General features: G+C 38.8%; 1 protein-coding gene across 7 annotated transcripts in view; it reads right to left on the reverse strand.

Annotated features, from left to right (window-relative positions):
- The window catches only part of nlgn1 (neuroligin 1), a 226,984-nt gene that overhangs the window by 128,952 nt on the left and 74,813 nt on the right, over nucleotides 1-23,219 (reverse strand). For 5 of the 7 annotated variants that reach the window (XM_088621663.1, XM_088621682.1, XM_088621673.1 and 2 more), the window contains 2 exons: nucleotides 8,754-8,813; nucleotides 4,917-5,069 (listed from right to left, as the gene is read on the reverse strand). In XM_088621663.1, the coding sequence (XP_088477789.1) occupies nucleotides 4,917-5,069; nucleotides 8,754-8,813 (213 nt within the window). The remainder of the gene's footprint in view (nucleotides 1-4,916; nucleotides 5,070-8,753; nucleotides 8,814-23,219) is intronic. The other 2 variants (XM_088621697.1, XM_088621689.1) reach the window with 1 other exon arrangement.

Consider the following 23,219-nt stretch of genomic DNA (forward strand, 5'->3'; position numbering starts at 1 on the left):
ATAAGGCTTAATCTTGTGATGCTGCAGGTCACTGTCAAACGTCCCTCCCTCGCCGGCAAACCTGCAGTTGCACTCCAGACTCAGGGCCATGGCCTGTGATTTATCGATCGGCTGTGGAGAGGAGCCCAGAAGCTGCCGGCAATGTGATGTGCATTGTTAGACTTTTCTGTATGAAACGGTTTTGTTGAATAATATTAATGGCTAGTATGAGTTCCCTTGTGCACAGCAGGGAAACATGAGGAGTGGTGGTCTCTGAAGTGCCTGAGGCATTCTCTCCACAGCCAAAGGGTCCATGCTTCTCCAGGCAGCTTGTATACACAGACACTGCTCGGTGCCCCAGTTCTCCCCAGTAGGATACTAAATGGACTGCAATAACTCATCGTTCCGCATCTCTCGCTGCAGTGGGGAGAGAGAGCTGGAACACACACAGGTGTTGATCAGTATGCACCGTATTCACTGTGTCCTTTTTTTTCATAGCAGGCAAAATTTAATAATCATAGTAATTGATATTTATGGTTAAATATGGCAATTAATGATAATTATACTAATTAGAAGTGACAAGAAGCAATCTGCTCCGGTCTGTTCCTTCGAATCAAACCCTGATCCCAAGCCCCCACCCACCAACACTATCTTTTAATTTTCAAGGAATCATCACAACTAATGAAGTTCTTGTGATTGAAGCTGAACTAAACACAAAGTGGCAATAATAACAACAACTCATTAACTCAGAGAAATGAGAAATAAAGGGAATCCTCCAACAGGGCTCCTATCCATCACTTCCATGTGTTCACGACATGTGTGCTGCTCTTGCATATGATGAAATAGAACCATAACTCTGCTTCATTCAGTTCACCATGTTAGACAGGTCCACAATCTAGGCACTAAATTCACATGGTTTCACGAGGCTCATGCCAAGTGATTCACTCTTTGCATCATGTGACATCACAGTCAACTGTTAGACGAGTGCTCGGCAGCAGCCCTGGTATTCCCCTGGTCTCCCCGGAAGTCCTGTCCTGCTCATCTTCTACACAATGATCTGTGGATCTGTAGATCCTTACGAATGTCTGACCAGAACATAAAGAGACAGGACCACATACTGTATCCTTGACAGTGTACCAGAATATTTTAGGCTCAAAGTCAAAGCATTATCTTACCCCTTGGAACAGAGAGAACTATCTGCGTATCTGAGGAGACAGATGAAATGCGTTATCCGTGCATTAAGCAAGAGGGCCATTGGCCTTTGTTGGAAAAGGAGAGGGGGGAAAAGAAGAGCGATAAGAATCCCTTCTGCTCCCTGTCAATGGGCTTTAACTACCAGCTGTAGACCTTGTAGATGTTTCAGCAGCAATGTTAATGAAATAGTCTCCCACTGTGATGCACTAAGCGAGATGAAATGTCAAAATGTGTAAAACTACTACATCATCATCACCCCTCTCTGCAGTGCGGAGCTTTACAACCTATCGCTGCACAAGGCCACACAGCTTCCCTGTGCCGGGGAGACAGGCAGTGCCGATCCCCCGAAGATCGCTGGGGAACATCCTTCACATGTCATCGCATACAGGGAGTATCGAAACTCCCCTCTGCCTATCTGAGCACACAACGGCCATATTCAGGAGCCTCCATTGCAGTTTCAGTTGTCTTCTCAGCTCTATAACAGGTAAAACCAAATTACAAGAAAGGGTCTAGGCTCTGGGCCAGTGGCAAGGGAAATAAATCTCTCTCTCTGCGGCAGCTTTGCCACACTCCTAACTAACCATATTTGCGGACAATTTACAACAGCACATCTCCTCTGAAATGGGCCTATAAATGAACCTGCAGGATCGCTACAGTGCAAGGACTGATATAAATTGTAGAAAGGTTCCCTTGGACAGTTACTTTATTCCTCTATAATCAAGGCAAGTGAAAAGAAATGCTAAAATCTGTGCCACTGAATTATCGCAGAAACTGATACTTTCAGTATTTGAGAAATACTTGGAGGATTTACATTTATCTCCAGCACAGGGCTTCATTTTTATGGCCTTTCCAAAACATGAACTTTATTTGAGACAGCATATTTCACTTAGCAAAAGCAAGATACATGAGAAGTTAAATCAAAAATATGTGAACAGGCTGCTTCCTGTGCTGTCTATCTTATTAGTATCTATTTTTTGAGCAGGAGTGCAAGAGGATGATTATGTGATAACGACAGTAAACGTCAGATATTTTTCATACCCACTTACCATCTGTTATAAAAACTCACCCACTGGAAACTCTTGACCTGTAACAGCAGTGACTAATTTCCAGGGAGATAAAAAAAACTGACCTCTAAAATATGTTGCAAGGTAAAACCTTCATATTTCATGAACTTAAAAACAACTGAAAACAGCACATTACATGGTTGAAAAAAAATAAACCCAACACACGAATTAAATCTTGTGCCATGCATTTTAAGACTTGCAGAAAACTGGTGTATGAGTTGAGGTTTTTCTCAGGGCCCAAGAAAATGCAGAACTCGGTAGTGCTTGTTCTCCTTAGTGCAGCCATTTCGAGAGGATACAAACATCCAACACTTTCGTAATTCCATCAGAGTACCTCCTTCATCTAGCAATCACTGTTGTCCAAGAGCAAGACTGCCCACCCACTCCCGTCATCAGTCTGACGCAGATGGGTGAAGAACATGGGGGCAGGCAGTGAATGGGATCTGGGTGACATTTCTGGACATCGCGGGCTTCAGCAGAAAGTTCCCCTGACATGAAATAGCACCGAAAGCGGTATTGGAAAGGAGATGAACGAGCAACCAGCTGGTGAACTGGAATGGATTATTTATGCAAGAGAGGAAACAATTCAATTTTGTATCTAACAGGGCACTTTCCACTTTGAAGCCCAGTTTACTCAGTTTAGCAATTTTCAAAATGGTGACAATTACCAGCCACACGTACACTACTAGAACTTTCTTTCTGGAGGTTAAAAGCACTTCTGTGGCCTACAGTCATCGCCACGTTTTCAGTGTTACATGAACAATAAACACCCAGCTCATCCGCTATGACTGTACAATAATCCTGACGTTCAGTGCAAAACTCAAGAAGTAACAGCTGTTCAGAAGAAACTACACCCAGGGCCCAGAGTTTCATTTTTGTAACACAAAGCGTACAGGGAGCTGTACTGTAGAAAGGAAGTCCCTGCTCAACACAATCCATCCAGAAGACCAGTTGCAGGGCAATTCACCCCTCAGAGCAATACAAAACCATCAAAAAAACTCTATCTATCCGCCCTTTATCAGAAAATCGCCTACTGTATATCCAAGAGAGTACCACAGAAACCTGGAGCCTTTCCCAGAAGCACAGGTCACAGGACAGGACTGCAAACTGGACAGGACACAAGCCACAAAGAAAAATTCAAGCTGTTCAAAAATTTCAACTGCAAAGCTTAGAAATAAAAAAAGAAAACCAATTCAATCTGGGGGAAAAAGCCAGTGTCTCTATTTTGGAAGGATGTACTGAATGTTGCTGATATGCCTTGAAGCAAATGATTCCAATACAATTAGCGACACTCCCCGGTGCACGCTTTATACCAATTAACTGTATAGAGACTGTATTCAAAAGACAGATTTGTAAATAGCTGCTTTTTTCATCTAAGGTTGTCCTTTGTTTCATTACTTGATCAATAGTCGACCGAGAGCAGAGGTCACATCAGAAATATAAATGCGTGGGCACTGCTGTAAAGTGGCACTGAGCAGCAAGCGTTGAGGCCTGTACAGGAGGGCGTCGGTGATGTGACTGCCTGCATACACCCAGGGTAATGCAGATAATGACAGAGGGTCTGCTCGTCTCATGCTGTTTCAATAAGACTCCACAAAATACTGCAACAGCTTCAGCAGAGAGTACAAAGCACCTCAGAGTCCAATCCCAATTAAAAAAATAACAGAAGGCAATAAATAATAAATACAACCTCATTACAGCTTTGCATAACTTAACTACACAGAAAAAATGTACGACTACCTCAACAATAACAAATCATTAGCTAGAAATTGTTCCTTCAAATATAATTTGAACAACTAGACATGGCACAATCGTTACTGTAGAACCCCTGTACACACAAAGGTGTTTATTAGTCTATCCATTCTACAGTACATATTAATTGAGCAAAGAGATTAGCTCACAAGCACATTCACACAAAGCACTTGTGGTGTCTCTGTTTACCTTCTGCAGCGCAAACCTCTGAAAACCTTATTTACAGTGAAAATAAAAACTGCTGGGAAGTGCTCTTCGACAGCCTGGCTACAGGCCAGTTTAACTTACCTGTTATGCTACAGGTCCTTCTGAGTCTTCTTTTCTACACATTTCCATAAAAATTGAGAAATTATTGTTGAGTTTTATGCTAAAATAGCCTTAACCGAGTCCTCTTGAATTGTGTGAATGTTTTTTTTTAACTGCTGAGCAAAAATAAGCCATTTTCATTACAAAAGCACTCAGAATTAAAACCGACAGCACACTCGCTTGACACACAAACATTAACCTTGCAGAACACAATGACTTAAGGGGAAAATAATAAAATACTGACACCAATGAGAGCTCCTTTGACACTCAGAAGGCAGCCTTGACTCAAGCAAACAGCATTCAGAATCAGTGGTAATGGATATCTGTTCTATTTACTATCATGTTATATCATCTGCCTCCAAGCAAACTTTCTCTGACACAAACTGCAGCTGGCATGTGGGAGCAGAAAATCGGTCCTGAAAGTTTTATATTCATAAGCCTGATGTTCGAGAAGGTAAATCAGCTCCTGCGAGTACAGTTTCCTAGGTTTGTGGAAAAGAAAATGACAGCACAACCTAAACTGGAGTGAACTCCAGGCATTCTTTTATAACTGCTGAACACAAGCCATTACAAGAGACATTTTTGTGGAGGAGACGGAGAGTAAAATATCTACCATCTTACCTAACACCCCAAGCCGGTAGTTAACAGTGATGACAATGACATTCCCATAACTTGCCAAGATGCTTCCATCAAACATATTTCCTGTTCCTTCCATGTACGAGCCTCCATGGATGAACACCATCACTGGCTTCGGGCTCCCACTCTCACGGATGTCTGAGAGGGAAGAAAGAATAGGACAAAATAATTGAAGAACAAATTCAACCTGACAGCCAGAAATGTAAACTGAACTGTGGTCAAGCTGCACATTTATTTACCACTAGTGACCTGAGACAAATCATTTGCAGGTTTAGATGTCAGCCTGCTCTGTTTCTTAAGCAACATGCATGTTATGTTCCTGGTACTTTGCAAATATTTGTAAGGAATCTGATCAGTACAGAGGTCAACATCGGCTAGCAGTGTAAAGCAAAAAAACTGTTAAAGACCATTAATTTGTATCATTTAGGCAAAATTTTTCATGTGGTTTTAATACATACTAAAGGAAGAGAGATAAACAAAAGAACAATGTGAGATTTCAGAACAAAAACAAGACTTGCGAATTTTACTCATTATGTTTGATTATGAACAGTTAATTCTGCCTTAAGGCCGTTTTGTCCATCATGTTACTCACATAATTACATTGCTTTTAGCCTCTATCCAATTAGTCGTATAATCCACATTACAACAGTCAAGCTGTCCTTTCAGTGGCATGTATCAGTGTGATTTTCCAGACTGTTTGTACAACTATTGAAAGCTTTCAATCGGATAAAAGAGTTTATTTAGGTTCTCTCTCTTTCAGGGCAGTCCTCACATTTTCAAGGAATGTTTTACACTGTGTATTTAGTCAAGCACCTTCAGAGAACAGAGATGAGATTCTGTTGTGGATTTGCTGATGAGCGCAGTGTTCAGGGACATGCTTTTGCATGTCTTAACATACTTTATCTTGATAAGTAAAAAGAAAGTAAGGAGGTTTTTCACATTCACATTCTTCAACCAAATGTCAGTTATGAAGAATTCTAAAGATCAAGGCAGCCTCTTGGGTTTTGAAATTACGTTATGTTCCTTCAGCACTCCAAAATGGTTTTCCTGTTATTACCCTCTCGAAGGGTTACAAGCAGAAGGCAGAACAGCATTTGAAAGTCAAGAGCAGAGGCTGGAATTAAAGGACCAATTCCCTTTTCATTGTTATATCCTCTGCAGTCGCATTATAGCAGTGTTTTCATTATTAAAAGGCAGTGATTATAGGCAGACGGGTTTAATAACCGTAACTACGGTTTATTTTTTGCGATTTCTTTAACATCTTCAATTCACTCTGATTCTTTTATCTGATCAGCCTACACACCAGCTGGATGTGTACTTGCATTAATAACACAGGACAAAATAAAAGCATACCAACAAAACTGATAAAATTGTCCGTGATAAAAATAAAAAAGCATTCAGGAAGGAGTTTTCTTTCTTATTTCCGTGATGCTCAGAAATAAATGCAACCTGACTCTCAGTGAATCTGGAGACAAGTGTTGCCAGGCTGGGAGTCCATTCCATACCCACTGTTGAAACATAAGGGCAGAAGATCAGTCCTGTAATCCAGATGACCTCCCAGCATCAAATAAAACACAGCACACGGTAAGTGCATCATTACCACCATCAGATGGAAGAATCATAGCTTCCCATGAAAAAACAGCCCTGGCAGAGCGGCAGTGTGTACCATCACCTTAGAGGGAGGAACCCTGTTTAATTCAGTCTCCACTGCACAACCTCATGTAACTACAAGAGACGAAATTGGATCGAGCAGTAACTCACAGCTCAGACTAAACGTAGGTCCGTAGTGCTTAGTGATGCAGGGAACAAGAGAGGAGTTCTTTCCTGCAAATCCACAGGGATACCAAATTATCCTTCGAATTACACTCCCTCAAAACAGAAACAACTGATTTCACAGTAACTTAATGACATAATAATTAAGTACATCAAGTCAACCAGTGAATGAGTTTGCTTGCAAAAGATGCTCAACCAATAAGCCTTCTTTCCCGAAGCACAGGCTGGCCCCAATTTGTCCAAAGATCTTTCTAACTTGGACTCCACCGGGTCAGCAGACAGCTGGTTGGCTCTGGCAGGGCTACTTGGGTTCAAGATTGGCCATGTCCTCCAAGGCTGGACCGACAGCTGACGCCTCGGTGTACGTGCAGTGCTACCAGGGCTTGCAGGGTATGTTTCTGAAGATGCATTTATGCCGTCCTCTTCTCTTTCATCTCGGAGTGCTGTGTGTTCATAAACAACCAGCATTTCCAAATCATGGGTATCATTTTCAGAGACCAGAGCTGATTAGAAATGATTACCAGGTACATGCATACTGCTTTGATACACTTTGATAAAGGCAACAGAGCTCCGCTGAGCTGTTTTGTCTTCATCTTTAATCATATGATTAGCCATGATTTGTTTTCCTGCTGCTGAAGCAGAATCCTATGGGCCAGGTCCTCCACTCTTGGTCAGGCTGTGATCTCACTTGAATTCTAAAGTGTAATAAAAGGAAAATGACTGACTGACAGCAAGCGTCCTGAACTGGTGCAACTCAATGTGACCTCCCCTGCTGAGGCTAAAAAGAGCAGACAATCATTTTCCACGGCACCTCCCAGTGGTTTCCGTTGAACCAGCCCCGCCTTGATGAATGTCCACCAGTTTTGAATCAAGGGCAGCCAGGGGTCCTTTTTTTCTGCTGGGAAATAAAGGGCTCTCTTCTATTACTGTGGCACTTGATCTCCATGGTGGATTCACAAAAAATAGGTGCTTTCATAGTCGAGTTCATTACCAATCAGCGTTTTCAATTTCAGGTAGTCTCTTCTTTGTCCACTGTGGGTTAAAAAGCAACAGCAGCTCCTATTAACACATCTGGGTAGATTGCAGAACTTGGGGTGCACAGCTGGGAATGGACTTCATAATCTTGTAGCTTGGAAGCCAAGGTCTTAATAATAATGATGAACTCCCCCCTGATTAATATTATCAGAAAATTAGTTTCAATTTCAAAGCTCATGGGGCTATCAATCCCAGATCAATACTTTCATTCAGTTTCGATTTCTGCCTTTTTTCTGTTTTTTGCTTGTCTTTAATGGCAAAACGATGTAATGGCTCGAATGATGGCTACTGATTAAAAGACATTCTTACCTTCTGTTTTTTTTTTTACTTAGCTTTTAAAAGTGCATCATTGTAAAGTTAATCTGACCCGTGATTGTGAATAATGTGATCTCATAGATATTCAAAAACGTGTTTGTTTAACATACAAATATTTGATGCAAAATTTAAAGGTGACTTTCTACACTGCTTGAATTAGAATTATTCTTTTGTACAGTTAGACATTATTATCTGTTGAATACCAGGAATATTGCTGTTGCTTAAGAAACTGTAGTTTTATATATGTTTCTAACTAACATTAAAGTTGATTTGAGATGTTAGTATTATTGAATCAGGTATAAAACGTGCCTGTAGTGTTTTGAAGTAATATAAAAATAGCAGAGGATTGAAAAATCATGCAAAAAGTGTTAAGAATAGTTAAAAGGGATATTAGTCATTGTTATCAGTCTCACAGATTATTTTCAGGTGGGATGCAATATGTAAAAAAAAGAAAGATTTCAAGCAAAAACCTCACTTAGAGATATTACAATGAAGTAGTCTATATAACAGGTAACAATAAACATACTCTTAAAAAGAAAAAGATAGGTTAACATCAAGCAAAAAAGACAAAACACATCCATCAAAAATTAGGAAGAAAAAAATCTTCACTTTTTAAAAAGAGGACAAGAAATTTAAAAAAAAAAAGAAGAAAACTGGAGGGTTCCTTGTCATGCATATCATTTGGGCATCAAAAAATACCTTCATCCTCTGCACCGTCATTATCGACTAAATCATCGTTCTGTTTCTTTGTAAGGGGACCTAGGATCAAGAATGGAGAGAATGGAGGAAACAGAGCATTCAAGAACACACAAACCTGAAAAAATTGCTAAGAAAACACAGCAGTTGTACAATGGCTTTGTCTCTTTTAAAAAAGTACTATTTTTAGACAAAAAAAAAGGAAGCCGTTCTGTATATTTTATCAGTGGGGCTGATCAAAAGACACTTAAGATCTAGAAAGCATTTTACTGCAAAAGAAATAGAACAAGAAAATACTTTCACCTTGTTCAAAAGCAATCCCACCATGTGAAAAATATTTCTTTTGTAAAACATTGGTGTGTTGTTTAGAGTTCCAACACATTTCAAAAGTATGACCTACATGTCTAATTTTAATTGGAACTGGACCCTGAAAAGACCCGTTTGCAATACGCCAACGTTTGTTGCAAAAACATGCACATATTAAGAGAATGTAACTATCATTTTCATGATCATTACTCCCCTTCAACCTTTGACAACCTACTGCTATATTATTTATTGATAAAACAGCCAAGAAAAGGGCACATTCCACACACAAAAAGAGGATTTCCAGACAGTCGGCACTATATGTGTCCAAGCAATTTTGAAACAGCAGTCAAAGGAGATCATTCAGCCAATTTTAGGAATTACAGGACAAGCACCAAAGTAACATGACTGTTTCTTTCTAGTGTGACTCTGTAAGAGCTACAATGACTGCTCGTTTGTGCAATTCTGTGTCATTTGAAACTTGTGCATGGCAATAAGCTGTATAAAAATGTTATTCTACAATGCAGTTAGTTCAATCTTGAAGGCAAAAAAAAAATAACATGTAATTTGCTGGCAGGTAGGTGGTAGCAAAATGCAGATGCTAAGATGAAAAAACAATTTCTTAGTGACTTAAAATACTGTATGACCGGGGTTAATAATCATCTACATGTTGAAGATTAGTTTTTTCATTAAAGAATAATACAGCAGGGAGGAAGTCAAAGGCCATGGTAGAATGTTACTGCTAATGACAAAGAATTAATTCTGAAGGATGCAGCCCAGACACAGAAAGCATCTCTGATTCAGAAACGGGCATTAAAAACCAAAATACATGCAGAGATTTGAAAATAACATTCCAGTTACATAAATGGTGAAAAAGCCAAGAGCATAATGGATGCAGCTCCCCAGCAGGACACTAGTAAATGTAGAAGCTCACATATCATTCAAGAACAATCACACCACAACAGTAAAGCACAATGAAAGATACAAACACAACATGACAGATGACAGATGACAGATGAGCTTTCAAAGCAGACACTCATGCATTCCTTCATTTAGAATTATTTATCTAATGCAGGACATATTTCTAGACATTCTTTCATAAGAACTTGATTACAGGCAAAGACGGCAGAAGCCTGAACAACACCTACAGTAATTCAGTAGGGATAAAAATACAAACTGGAGAAAACAATAAAACAAATGTTAGAATTAGAAGTTATCAAGGCATAACAAACAAGAAAGTTTTTTTCCAAGTCAAAAGAAGGAAAATGCATAAAGTTTTACTTCACTTTATGATTAATTCTCTATCTTTGAAAAAATGCAAAACAGACTGAATTGCAACATTTATATCTGCCAGCTCATGTCAAAAGAAGGCAAATAATGGATTAATTCTGACTTGCACCCTTTTGTCTTAAAAGGCAGAAAGCACTAGTCTGTTCCACAAAGGGAAAAGACCTATTTCAATGTACCGCATCTCGATTCAGTCTATTTTAATTTTTCTATAGCAGAACAGATGTAGTAGTACTGTATACCTCTGGCTTAGTGGCAGTGCAAACAGGAGAAGTAGTAAGAAGTAGTGAAGTAGATACTATGTTTAATATCTATTTTCCTCATAATTCTAGCTATTTTTCTAAACCTAAACTTTTTATACTATGTTGTAATTGTTTTTCTTAAGTATCCCTACTTTACTTTTGTAACGTTTAACATGTAAGATCTCAGGGTAGGTAAGCAGGGTAAACTCACAAGTTATGCCCAGTGTTAGAAAACACCTCCGTAGCACCATCAGAATTGAACCGCATCCATCACACCAAAGAATCACAAAGCTCTATATGCATACACCAGGGACAACCCCTGAAGTGTAGCCCCCAAATGGGTGATGCACAGCTGTCATTCTTAGCCAGCAGCACCACCGCACAAGGCCAGCGGGTGGACAGAGACACTACATTTCCAGTTAAGTTATGGGGAAATTTTAGGAAGGACAGATTGTACACTCCCAGAGTAGAATTGCTAAGAATTACCCTTCCTCTTACAAAAAGCCAAGAGATCTTTAATGACCAGGTCTTCAGAACCTTAGTTTGGCATCTCATCCAATGGAATGTACCTCCCACAGCGCTGTGTTCCTGGTCATCTGGAAATTCTGGTAAGCAGCCTGTTTTTTCTTACTGACCAAGTCTCGCTTGGCTCCCGTGATCTGATAAGATCACAGTACATATTAGCAAACTGTTGCTTCCTAAATGAGAGCACACTCATGTGAAGGTGTGTCGATAGTGAAAGGTTTTCAGCATGAACCTAATTTAAAAAAAATGTATCTACAAACTTAAAAGAACAAACCAGATAAGCAGTTAACAAATTTTAATTTAACTACTTACTACTAATTTAAATTTAAGAACATTACTACATACGGAGCTGACAGAAGCTCAAGGATATCTCAAGATAGAAATCCAGTCAATCACCTTGTATAAAATCTCAAAGTTCTTTACACCATCTTGAAAAGCATGATTTAAAGAGCGATTTATACAGTACGATTTGTTAAATGGGAAAGCATTAATTCTGTTTGAAAACAAGATCTAGAGATACTCTTAATCTCTCTAAAAATTGAGCTTTGGAGGGTGAGAGCCAAAAAAGAATGAGCAAACATGATACAGAGTCTGGATTCAGACAACACTCTGCAGTTTATGTCTGTCTACCTCAGGGATTGAGATGGATTGCTCTTCTTGACCACACATCGACCATTAAGGTGTGGATGCAGACTGCACCCACTTCATCATGCTCTATACACAGCAGGGCTGCAGGTACATTACTTCACTGAGTACATCAATCTGAGGACAGACGAGAATAATATCAGGGACTTCTCTAACATCCCTGCTTTCTGCTGAGATTATATTTCATCATCAGGCTGTCACAATGAGGAAAGTCAATGGACTGGTCTTTTTCCTGCCTGCTGGTAAACAGTACAGTATTCTGTGTGGTCTTTGCTATTCTCTTCTCTTTTCAATTTATTGTTGCAAATTTTTTATCTTATTCATCCAGCCAGAAAAGCTACTCCATAAAAGAAAGAGCTAATGTTAAGATGCTTACTATATCTTCTGATGATTTGATATTTTGAGAAAGGTACAGTCTCCACAATGTCACAGTATTTAAGGGTTGCCTGTTTTTTAAATGATTTTAAGGTTAAGGAGGTGTGACACATATAATAATTCAATATTAAATAGCAATCATTTGCATTTAAGTTTTATTTTCATACTTCCTAAGTTACTGAGGTTTTGTTCATGAAATGAAGTGTGTTTTCTAGTCAGAACACTTCAAATCTTCCCAGAAGAAACTACAAAGACACTGTGGTTAAACATACATGTGATCCACTCAAGTGTTATAACCATGTTTTAGGCTAAAGGAAATGTGAAACTCAGCAGGACAGCATGCTTTACCATCAAAGACAATGTTACCATGTTTGTTTTTTAAATCTCTGCATACAGTACAAAAGGCCTATTATTACACTTAGAATTAAAGATTTAAATAAATATTTAATAACCCTTATGTGCCTTGGCCAAGCAGCTAAAGAGGTCCCTTAGATAAGAGACATCATAAAACTGTAAGCAATGTTGAACAATCTAGTCTATAGTGTTTCTTCCCAAGACCACTAGCCCAAGGTCATTGTTGATCATCCTCCTTTTCTGCAAGATGCCATGCCAAGAGAGTGAGAGTCAGTAAAGAACTCTACCCAAAATGTTCTTTCTTAAACAGAATAAATCTTGTGTTCATGAACTCACTGTTGCTTCTTGATCATTAAGGACATTCCCGGCAAACAGACAGCAATTTAGACCATGGACCAGCCAATCCAGTCAGCTCGACCGAGTCAGTGAGCTCATCAAGGACGTTTGGCCAATGGATCTTTGAGTATGAAACTTCTTCATTCACATTATAATTCTCGAGAGTTGAACTAGTATTCCAAACATGTTTAAAGTTTAGTTCAAGATAGTAAATACATATTTATTTGTATCTCCGAATATAAATGTGATGTCATTATATGAGAAACAAGGAAGGCCATAACATATTATAGTACATTTATTTTAATGCTGAAGTTATTAACTCTGTCTTTGTAATCCCATTGTGCATGACTGGCTTTCATATCACAGCAGATCGTTTCACAAATATATGTTTGTTGTTTCTTATGCATGTTGTTGGTGATATAACAAATTGTATTCTATATATTTAGAATCCATGTGTGAGACTATAATTTTTATGTTTGATTGATTTCTAAAAGTTGTCATGTACTCTTGTAATTTACCATTACAATTTCTGATTGTAACAATAAATTAAAACCTTCACATCACTACACGTGCAAAAGCCAAAGAATAAAGATCAAAGTGACATTGAATATTCACACGACTTCAGGAGGCCACAGACAACATTGTGCTCAAGCAGCCACAACTGCAATGGTCTCTTCCTAAACTTCCTTCATAAGTACAGGAGAGACAGCACACAGAAACCCGGCATCACTACGAACATTGGGAAACACATGAATCCGGAAACCCAACAGAGACAGTCTAATTAATGATGGAGACTCAACTGATCTCAGATTGAGCACTTCTTGATTTCTGTTTATTTGTATTATTGCTTCTTGGGATCAACTGCCTTGAACAAATGGAAGCAGAAATGACCTATGATACATGCAATTCTGTGATTGGCAAAAGACCAATGTCTTTATCACATTTAGAACTGCCCGAGCAGATTCCTACCGTCACCAAGTTAATTAATTAATGTAAACCTACTTTTAAAGATAATTAAAAGACAATTTGTGAATACAACACCGGTTCAAAACGAAATTTTTACATATTCAGCTCACATAAGCACTCACAATGAGGTATGCATTATCCATAGGCCTTCTTGATATGTTACGTCTAAGCTAATAAAGTAACATTTCAGAACATGTTGACAACACCTGGAAATCGAACTAATTAGTAACTAGACAAAGTTGCATGAAAGTAAAAAGCTGCAGTTGCTCCTGTACAAAGCTTTCTTCTCACGACAAAATACAAACTAGGTCTAGAAAATAATGCAACAATAAAAAGTATAGATAGAAATTGCTTTTGATTTCTCCTCTTGCATAGCTGACATTTCCTAATCGAAAAACCTGTAAAAAAAAAGGTCCAGAAACGACATGAAAAAAAAAATCCAAGTCTGTTTTCAAATACCAACACTGAATGTCATAAAAGTAAGGTTATTTAAAAAAAAACCCTGAGGAGAGTACAGAGAAATGGGGACCAAAATGTCACGATAGCTTCATATTATTAACTGCTTGGTGCTCATTAGACCAAGAATTGACAACATTTAAAGGCAGGTAACATGTTGTGCCATCTGATTCTGAACAAGGCCAGAGCTGAAACATCTCACTCTTGTCTCACCATCACAAGGGTCACAACTGACAGGCCAAAATCAAGATGAACGTTCAGCACACATACAAACACTGGGGATAATGCTAATTCTGTTCTGTCGCAAATTCTGTTTGATAGTAGCTTATGTCAACAGGAATTAAAGTGTACAGTATTAGTCTAAAGATTTTTTTTTATTATTTCTAACACTGCAGAAGCCTTTTCTCTCTACCAAAACCTCTGCATAGACATATCCCCTCATACTGAAATTAAAGTTCTATAACTTGACTTAAAAATGACAGCTACTCTGAATTAAAGGTTAGAAAAAACACAATAACCCAACTCTTGGTTTTAGTTCACACTGGATTTCCCCAGTATGATCAATAAGAATTCAAAATAAAATAAATTAAGAGGGGGTGAGCACTATACTTACAGTAGAGTATTATTAGAAAGAGGTTAAAAAAAATTCAGCCAAAAAATTCTATGAATAAATAGTTCAAGTAGGTAGCTGTGTTAGCATGCGTAGACAGCAAAGGAACAAGTTAAAGGTTTATTCCCTGCTGAAAAGAGAAGAAAGCAAACAACATTTCGTCTGTGGAGCCATCTTCTGACACACCCAAAGAAAGCTCCACAGCCAAAACGTTGTGTTTTCTTTCTTCTCTTTTCTGCATGGAATAAACCTTATTACTTGTTCTATGAATAAGGTTTAAAATATACTTTATTATTCCACATTTTAAAAAAAGCGTATAAAGTCTATACACATTTTATCTTTCTTAATCAATTTAAGTACAATACAGTAGTATAGTATAAGATCTTTCCTGGCACAATTTTCCATTCAATACAGAAGAAGCTGACAAGAGGAAGCCATTGAGCCCACTTGGTTTCTAGAGCAGACAAGACACTCTTTAAACTGGAAGGTGAAACAGACCTCAACCTCCAACACAGAGGTTCCAGGGATCTGTGCCCATGTAGACTCAAAATTGCAATTACTGTAGGGTACAGGAGGCGTAAATGCAGAAATTTTACAGGTCCTACTTCACAGACCTCGCAAGTAGACTCTTGATTGCTACCAAAACCCAGCCATCCAATTAACACCATGACCCCCTTTACATACCCAAAAACCACACATCAAACCCATCTGCAAATATGCCCTTTTAACCCATCAACAATAATGTAATTAGCCAACTAATTACTGGTGCACCTCATTATTTTGTGGGCCTCTATTGGCTGATAATAAGGTCTCTCCATAGTCCGACCTGCTGCAGAAGTATAATTTAGTTGAGAAGGTGACACTAAAAAAAGAAAACAAAGACTCCCATCCCGCAAATTCTAGCAAAGCTTCTCTACTTGAAAGATTGGTGAAGGCTCTTGCTTCTTTCAAGGAGACATTTCCAAATAACAAAAACCTTATGCAAGTTTTCTGTTAAGGAAAGGAAATCATGAAGTGGCCTAGATTCTCCAACCCTCAATTTGTTCAGGTGTTATTCTTCACTTCTGTGAAATGATTGCTCAGGTACTGTACAGTGTAGGTAAGGATATCACACACCTCTAAGACTGTTGATCTTCCTAACTTAACAGATACTAAATGGTGTCTTAAAGGTTATACTTGTGCATCTGTACTGCTGTCCTACAGGATAACCTTTCTTATGTACATATAATCTGCTGTTGTGGTAGGCAGCATTCAATGTACTGTGGACCACAGTAGGAGATTTTAAGTACAGATTTAAAAATTTGAATCTGTCACAGCGTATGAAACTTTTAAGTTCTGAAATTGAAACTTTATTCTTGCAGTATTTCAACTTAATTCCTTTCCAATGCATTTTCTGTTTTCTCCCTGCAAGGGGACATAGTCCCTTTAAATCCCTGTGGTGAACACGGGGTTTTCAACTTATGGCGATAAAGCCTCCAGGTGATTCCAAGGGATTTGACATGACTGCTTAACCAATTAAACGGAGAGGGTCTGTGCCGCAGATGGCAGGATACTGATGCGGCTCGGAGATCCTTCATGCAGGTGATACGAGATGCCCAGGTGTGAGGAGTCCAGGAGAATATCCTGCCCTGAAAGGAATGCACCAAGGCAGGCCAGGAACAACTGCGGCAGATTTGTGGAAATTGTTGGCTTCTAACTGGGGAGTTTTCTATAAGCACACTGTTTAACATACAGCACTGTAGCAAAAACTGCATCTCATCGTACCGGCTGTGGTTGACACTTTTAAAACCGAGGCCCAGCAATATTTAGTTTTAGTGTACGTTCTTACCCATAGTACATTTTAACCCCAGTGCACCAGTTCCTGCTAGTGTTTTTCCTGCTACTTTAATTATTGTAAAAAACTAAAATCTATTTTATTTTTATAAATGTATTTCCTAGTTTACAAATTACTGTGATATATGCTTTAGGCTGAACACACTGTAATCTAGTTCCACCAACTCCAATAGTTGTTCAAACTATTCACAAATCAAATTAAGAACAAAAGTAAAAATCGGTAATGAATTGTTTGCTCTGCAGTAGGCTAAAATAGCATCGGTTCAGAAAACAAGTTTCTATTAACCTGCTGCAACTTGCAAAGACAGAAAGCAGCTCTGCACAGCACTGCACAGGCAAGAGCCAACAGGTAACAGGGCAGGCACACAAATGTCCACTCACTTGTGATCGCACTGTGATTAAGGAAGAAGACAAAAGTCAGGTAATTTAGTTTGATAGCATTAGTGCATGAATGGAAAAAGCCCCAGAACCGTGGAACTTAAAGACTGGGGTGTAGTATTACATTTAATTTCACTGTTGAGTGAGGCTTTCCTACTTCAGCAATAGAAACAAGACTGCCATGGAGACTGTTCAAGAGACAAAGCACACGGTAGAATGATGATGGTGCTGTAGAATCCACAATGATGTTAAATTTAAATCTGGCATTAGCGATGGCAGCTATTTCTTTGGTGCCAGTTAAACACAGAAGAAGTTGTCTTCACCTTCCAGTTCTCAAAGGAACAGCTGTACTAGCAGTGGCAAGGAGGAAAGTCAGACTCCTCATCGACAGCAGGACAGCACTGGCCAATTTCCTAACCTAATGCATTTTAAAATTCAAACTCTCCAATGAACCTCACAAAGGGAGAGGAATTTACATTTGTTATTCTTAAATATCTTCCTTACTGTTAATAAACCTGCAGACATGGAAGGAAGACGAATACTACAGTATCAGCAGGTGGTGTCAACATGTGGCACAGAAATAGGTGCCTGAAGACAAACACACAACCACTCGCAGTAGGGGGATCGTTTCATATTCTGCTCCTAAATGATGTGTTTCCACTGCCTCGTCCAAACTGTGAAGCCAAAAACTAATGAACAATCAAGTATTAAAAATCCTCCTTAATTCAAGAAGATCATAGCAGACATCTGACATTTTGGCTTGGCTAATTTAATCAGAAATCAAAGCAGGTGCTCTCTCTACTCTGTAAGTACAATCACAAGTTGCAAAATGAGAATGGTGTGACAATTAACTACTAATTAGCAGTCCTTCCAAACATTCAATTAAGAAGAAAAGCTCTTACCAAATGGGCTAGTTGGGCCAAGTGGCCTTTCCTTTCATTTTCATCCTCTGTATTTATTTGACTTTGCAAAAATGTCTGAATAATATCAGTTTATATTAATACTTAACACTGATACTTTTACTAGAGGATAAACACGTAATATTGCCTGTTTTATAGTTTCAGTAATGTATACTGTTTGTCTTCAGCTTATGAATGCAAATATGAGTCGGCAAATAAAAGTGCAGTTTTATTAGTTTTGCATTATAAAGATGTTCCTTTGAACTTGATTTGATAATTGAGAAATAAGAATATACAGTAGATGTTAAATATATCATGTTACTGTTTTATTATTTTTCATATTGTCTGTTAATAAATTCACCTTTGTGGGTGCATCCAATTATAAAAATATCACACTGGCAATATTTTTATTAATGTATGTTACCACTTCCCTGCAAAAGACAACTGTACATGGTAAATAGACTAGGCTCTCATCAAATTAGATATCTCTTTATGACATTAGCTCTAGAATTTTCTAAAATGATCTTCTTTGTCAAACTTCATATCTATTCATGTGGTAGGGAACCACAAAGAGTAATGTTTATTTACTCTACGGCTTCATAGTATTGCTGGGTTGTTCGGGCTCAATTCAGTAGATCACTCGGACTCGATTCAGTACTGTGCAGCAGAGCGTCGCTTTCTTCACTGGCTCGCTCAATTGAGTTGTGCAGTATCGATCACTGGCTCGATTCAGTAAAGTTATTTTGGTCTCAGACTCAGACTTGATTCAGTGGATAATTTATTCAGCAGTGCCAAGTCCATCGATGACTCGATTCAGTGGTGACGTTCCACTCAAGCGACTTGGTGAAGCAAGCGAACGAAATAAAGGAATCTATAGAATTAATTCAAATAACTGAACCAAATCAAAAGAACAGATTCATTAATCTAGGGTACAGTGATTCAGCATCAAAGGATGCCAATAAACTGTGTTCTAGAATAGGACTCGTTGCCTGAAGTGACCAAATAAAACATCCCATATCCTTTAAAAAAGAGGGCCAACATGTCGCCAGTCACTAGGGGCTTCAGATGGCAATCATCACAATGTTTCTGCAACAGATACAGGTACAAGTGGTCTTCCAGGCGTATTTGTTTATATTTTTACGGATCTTATATCGGTAAAATTGGTTTTGCTGTGAGCTCTTGTGATAAAAATAATCTGCTGTGCTATTTTCTGATTATAGTAAAGTTCTGAATTTGAACAATATTAACAAAAGTGTAAATATATAGATACATCTGCAGATCATGGTGATGGATAAAGAGAGGCAACTCTTCTAGGCCTAGTCCTGCAGCACCTGTTAAGTTTATGGTGTTTTTTTTTCTGTTGAATTGAATTTAGATTAGGAAAACATGTAGGGTTTTGACTGCTGAAATCCTGCATGAGCCAAGTGCGCCTTTATGGTATATAAATAAGTAGTACAAAAAGACAGTACATTGGCAGAATTATCAGAGGCACAGTGGCCTTCCTATCAATGGTGACAGGCTTAATTCTTTATAATTGTGCATACAGTATAAGCATACTACATCACAAAGACATTACTGAGGAGGCACTTCTCAAGTACATGTGAATGTCAGGGATGTCATTCAGCACTAAACTACAGTAAGTTAAATTAAAAGATAAGGTGACAGAGTCGCCTACACAGAGGAAAAATGAAAAAATGTAAACCTACAAAAAGTACATTTTCTATAAAACTGAGTACCTAGAACACAAGCCATGGCTTGGGAATAGGATGTCAGCAATTCAGACCTCAAGAATAAATACTTTTGGTCCAACATGAAAAGAAGTTGGATGCTGACACAGACGTTCTACAACAGAAACTCCTGTTCCTGTTCCAACACATACTGTAAGCAGTTGTGGTTGGCCAGAGTTGGCGTGAATGCATGTTAACTTTGCAACGACCAAGAAGAATGAAACGTTTAGCTTCATTAGCCAAGGGCATGGATAGTATATATTAACCGCAAAGTGACTTGGCCACAGAGGGATTCTCGTTTCTTGCAAAGGTACATTAAAGAGCCCCCATTTAAAATTCATCTCAGGGTAGCTGAAGTGAAAATCAATTGGTGCCTAAAGCTTTGTAATTGTCACTAATGTCCTAAGTTCTAGTGGTCTAAGTGTAACAGCAGCAGATCCTGCACAGCACAGAGTTACTGTCAAAAAGTAATTAATTTTTTCCACAGGCCACTCAATTACATCATCAGCCAAGCCTGGATAATTGATTTTTTTCTTACAATTTTAAAGTTAATGAGCACACCCCTACATCATATCCCCTAGAGTCTGTTTGACACTTATTTAGTAATGTATTGTATTTGTTTATTTTATACTGGTTATTAATATGGGAAAGTGCCTAAAGCAATAAATAGCCCATTCCAGCTCACAGATACGAAATGCTTCTGGGCTTCTTTCAAAAAATAAATGAATAATATCTTAATTTAAGCCTTAAGTGCAGAAGAGGAACACCAATGTTTTTGCATATAGTGCTTCAAAGGTGCAGGTACAGTACGCCCTGAAGAAATACTGTATTGACAGAATTATCACAGGCACAGTGGCCTTCCTAGCAATAAACAGAGACCTAATTCTTTATACACTTGAACCGTGGAGAAATGTATGAACATTCTGAAATGCTTCGTAAGGCTGTGGGTTTGAAAGAGCTGACTTTCCTCCGTTTCATGGTTCACTAGGAACGATTTCACTTACCGAATAAAAACTGTTGTTTGATGCACTGCACCATACAATGCTTGAAAAAGGTAATGCAGAAATCTCAAGATTTATATTACTACATGCTGGACTTGAGACTGGGCCAGTGCCCCAGAATATTTGCTAGACAATGATCTTGTCTTTTCTTTACCACTAAAAGGCACTAAATTAAGACTATAACATTCTTATAGAATATACATCTAAGTGAATGTAGGGGCATTAACAAAATCTAAACCACAGCTGTTCCTAATAACTACTCTAATCTGAAAATCATATGCTGACACACTTAAAAACTTGGCAGGTGAGCACTCAAAATCTGATAGTCACTGGGAAAAAAAAATCAAATTACACGATGGAGTCAGGGTAAGGCCTTAATTTCTGTGAGTCTGCTCTGAAAAGACTATATTTCAAAGGTGGGTAATATAATATTGTCTGTGGAGGCCACTGAATGAAAAATTGTCATTCCTATACAGTGCACTGAATAAGGTAGCTTTAAAATAGGGCAGCAGTGTGAGAGTGCATCACCTCAGAGGGACACCTCATAGCAGAAGACACACATGTACTCATAGTGGACCACAGCTGTGTGAATATTTACACAGGCAACATGCGTTCACATGCAGGAAACATCATAAATAATAAAGGCCAGGAAGGGGTGTAAAAATATAATAAAACATGTGCCATTTTGTATAAAAAAACAAACTATTCCTCCTGTAACAAAGAGCAGGCATTCTTTCAAAAAGTGAATGAAATTGTGCAGGCTCTCACTCAAGGAAAGGAGTAATGAACTAGCAAATCAGTCTCGGAAACATTTAATCTGCATCAAGACATGCCAAACTAAAGTCAACCTGTGAGTTTGCTCCGTCCCACTTTTGAAGACTCAAAAAAGTACTGGCTCATAATAGGACAAAGCAAAATAGTTATAGATTTCCTCTGCAAGTAATCAACGGGAATGATTAAGTAGTTCATGCAAAAATATACAATTCTTCCCATGGAAGCACTGACCTGTCCTACAGATACATTAAAAAATGGCAGAAAATCATTGAGCATACAGTCCACTATAGATTTCTACAAAGAACACAAGGCTGATTGATCATTCACTCTGAAAACACTCATGAAAATGCTTTTAATGAGGCAAATCTATGCAGCGCTTTGCAACTATATGCGAGATAATAAATACACTGAACTATATAATTGACCAAAATAATCAATTTGATCAAAGTTAATTCTAAAATCACCTTGACTAAAAGCACGGACTCTTCAAAATAATCTTCAATCTTTATTTATTAACGTGTGGAAATGTCTCCTTTTTTTACATATTTCATTCTGAAATGATGCTCCAAACAGCTTTTTCATTTCTTATCTTTTAGGATATCGGACCTAAAATTCTGCTCTGTTAATAACAACCATACTAATGCTTAAAACAGGACAAGGCAGCTTAATAAAAATGAATTTATTTGGTAGATTCTATCCATACTAAGAATTTGCAAAGGCTGCATGCCATTAGGAGAGTTCGTTTTTCTCTTAAAAAGCATTACAGGGGAAGCTGCTCCAATTGGTTTTAAAAAAGAAACATCTTGATGCCCAGCACTGCACAAAGTGCAGCAACAAGGAGCACTATAATTCTGAACAAACGTAGGCTGAGTGCTGCACAGAAAGTATGAAAAGAAAAAGGAGGCACATTAGACTCTGGATTTGGAATAAAATGTGTGTTGCCGGCCTACTGTATGTGCTTGGATTCCTGATAACAACCTGCAGCAAAAGAATAAAAAGACAACATTTGTTCTAATAGCTTGAGACCTTTAAAAGCCTCCTGTACTTTTCCCCCCCGTGATATCAAACACTCGTTACTTTCACACTTCCCACTCACAAGGACAGGTGAGCTCAGTGTTACCATGGCGCCAGCTGAGCCAGCTCGCGTTCCTTCTGCACAGGAGCCTCAAAAAGAGCCTGCAGACGGACCACACGCCCGGAAACGCCAAGCCCGCGCTCTCGCGCTTTCGTTTCCGGTAACGACCGGCAACACCGTGAGACCAAAGCGGCCGAGGTCCAGCGTTTTGGAACATGTGATGACGCTGTGGGTCCCCCTTCTCCAGCCACTGCACCTCAACAGCTCGGAGACCGTGGGCCCCAACATCAGCTTGCCTGACGGCCCGTATGTGGACGATTCCCTGTACACGCCAGGAGACTGCAAAGCTGCACTGTACTATACAACCCAGCAAGGCGAAACCCCCAAAACACAAACACACAAACATAATATTGCATTTAGCTTCTCAGAATAATCCATGTCTGTTTTATCAAAGGCCTCATCTAACCTGTTGAATGAGCGCCCCTTCTGTGCCTCTGTCATCGTGCCTTGGCCCTCCATGCCTGCAGCTGAGGAGGGATGCTCCTGGCACAGACAGCACAGTTGCTACAATATTCAAGTGTTTCTTTCCCCCTAATATCGACAAACCACTTCAGAACCTGTGTCCAAATTATGTGCTATTCAGGCAAATTGAACGAACACTACAACATGAGGCACACGTCTCG

Source organism: Lepisosteus platostomus, chromosome 2, assembly GCF_059453375.1.
Source record: "Lepisosteus platostomus isolate fLepPlt1 chromosome 2, fLepPlt1.hap1, whole genome shotgun sequence".
NCBI lineage: Eukaryota > Metazoa > Chordata > Actinopteri > Semionotiformes > Lepisosteidae > Lepisosteus > Lepisosteus platostomus.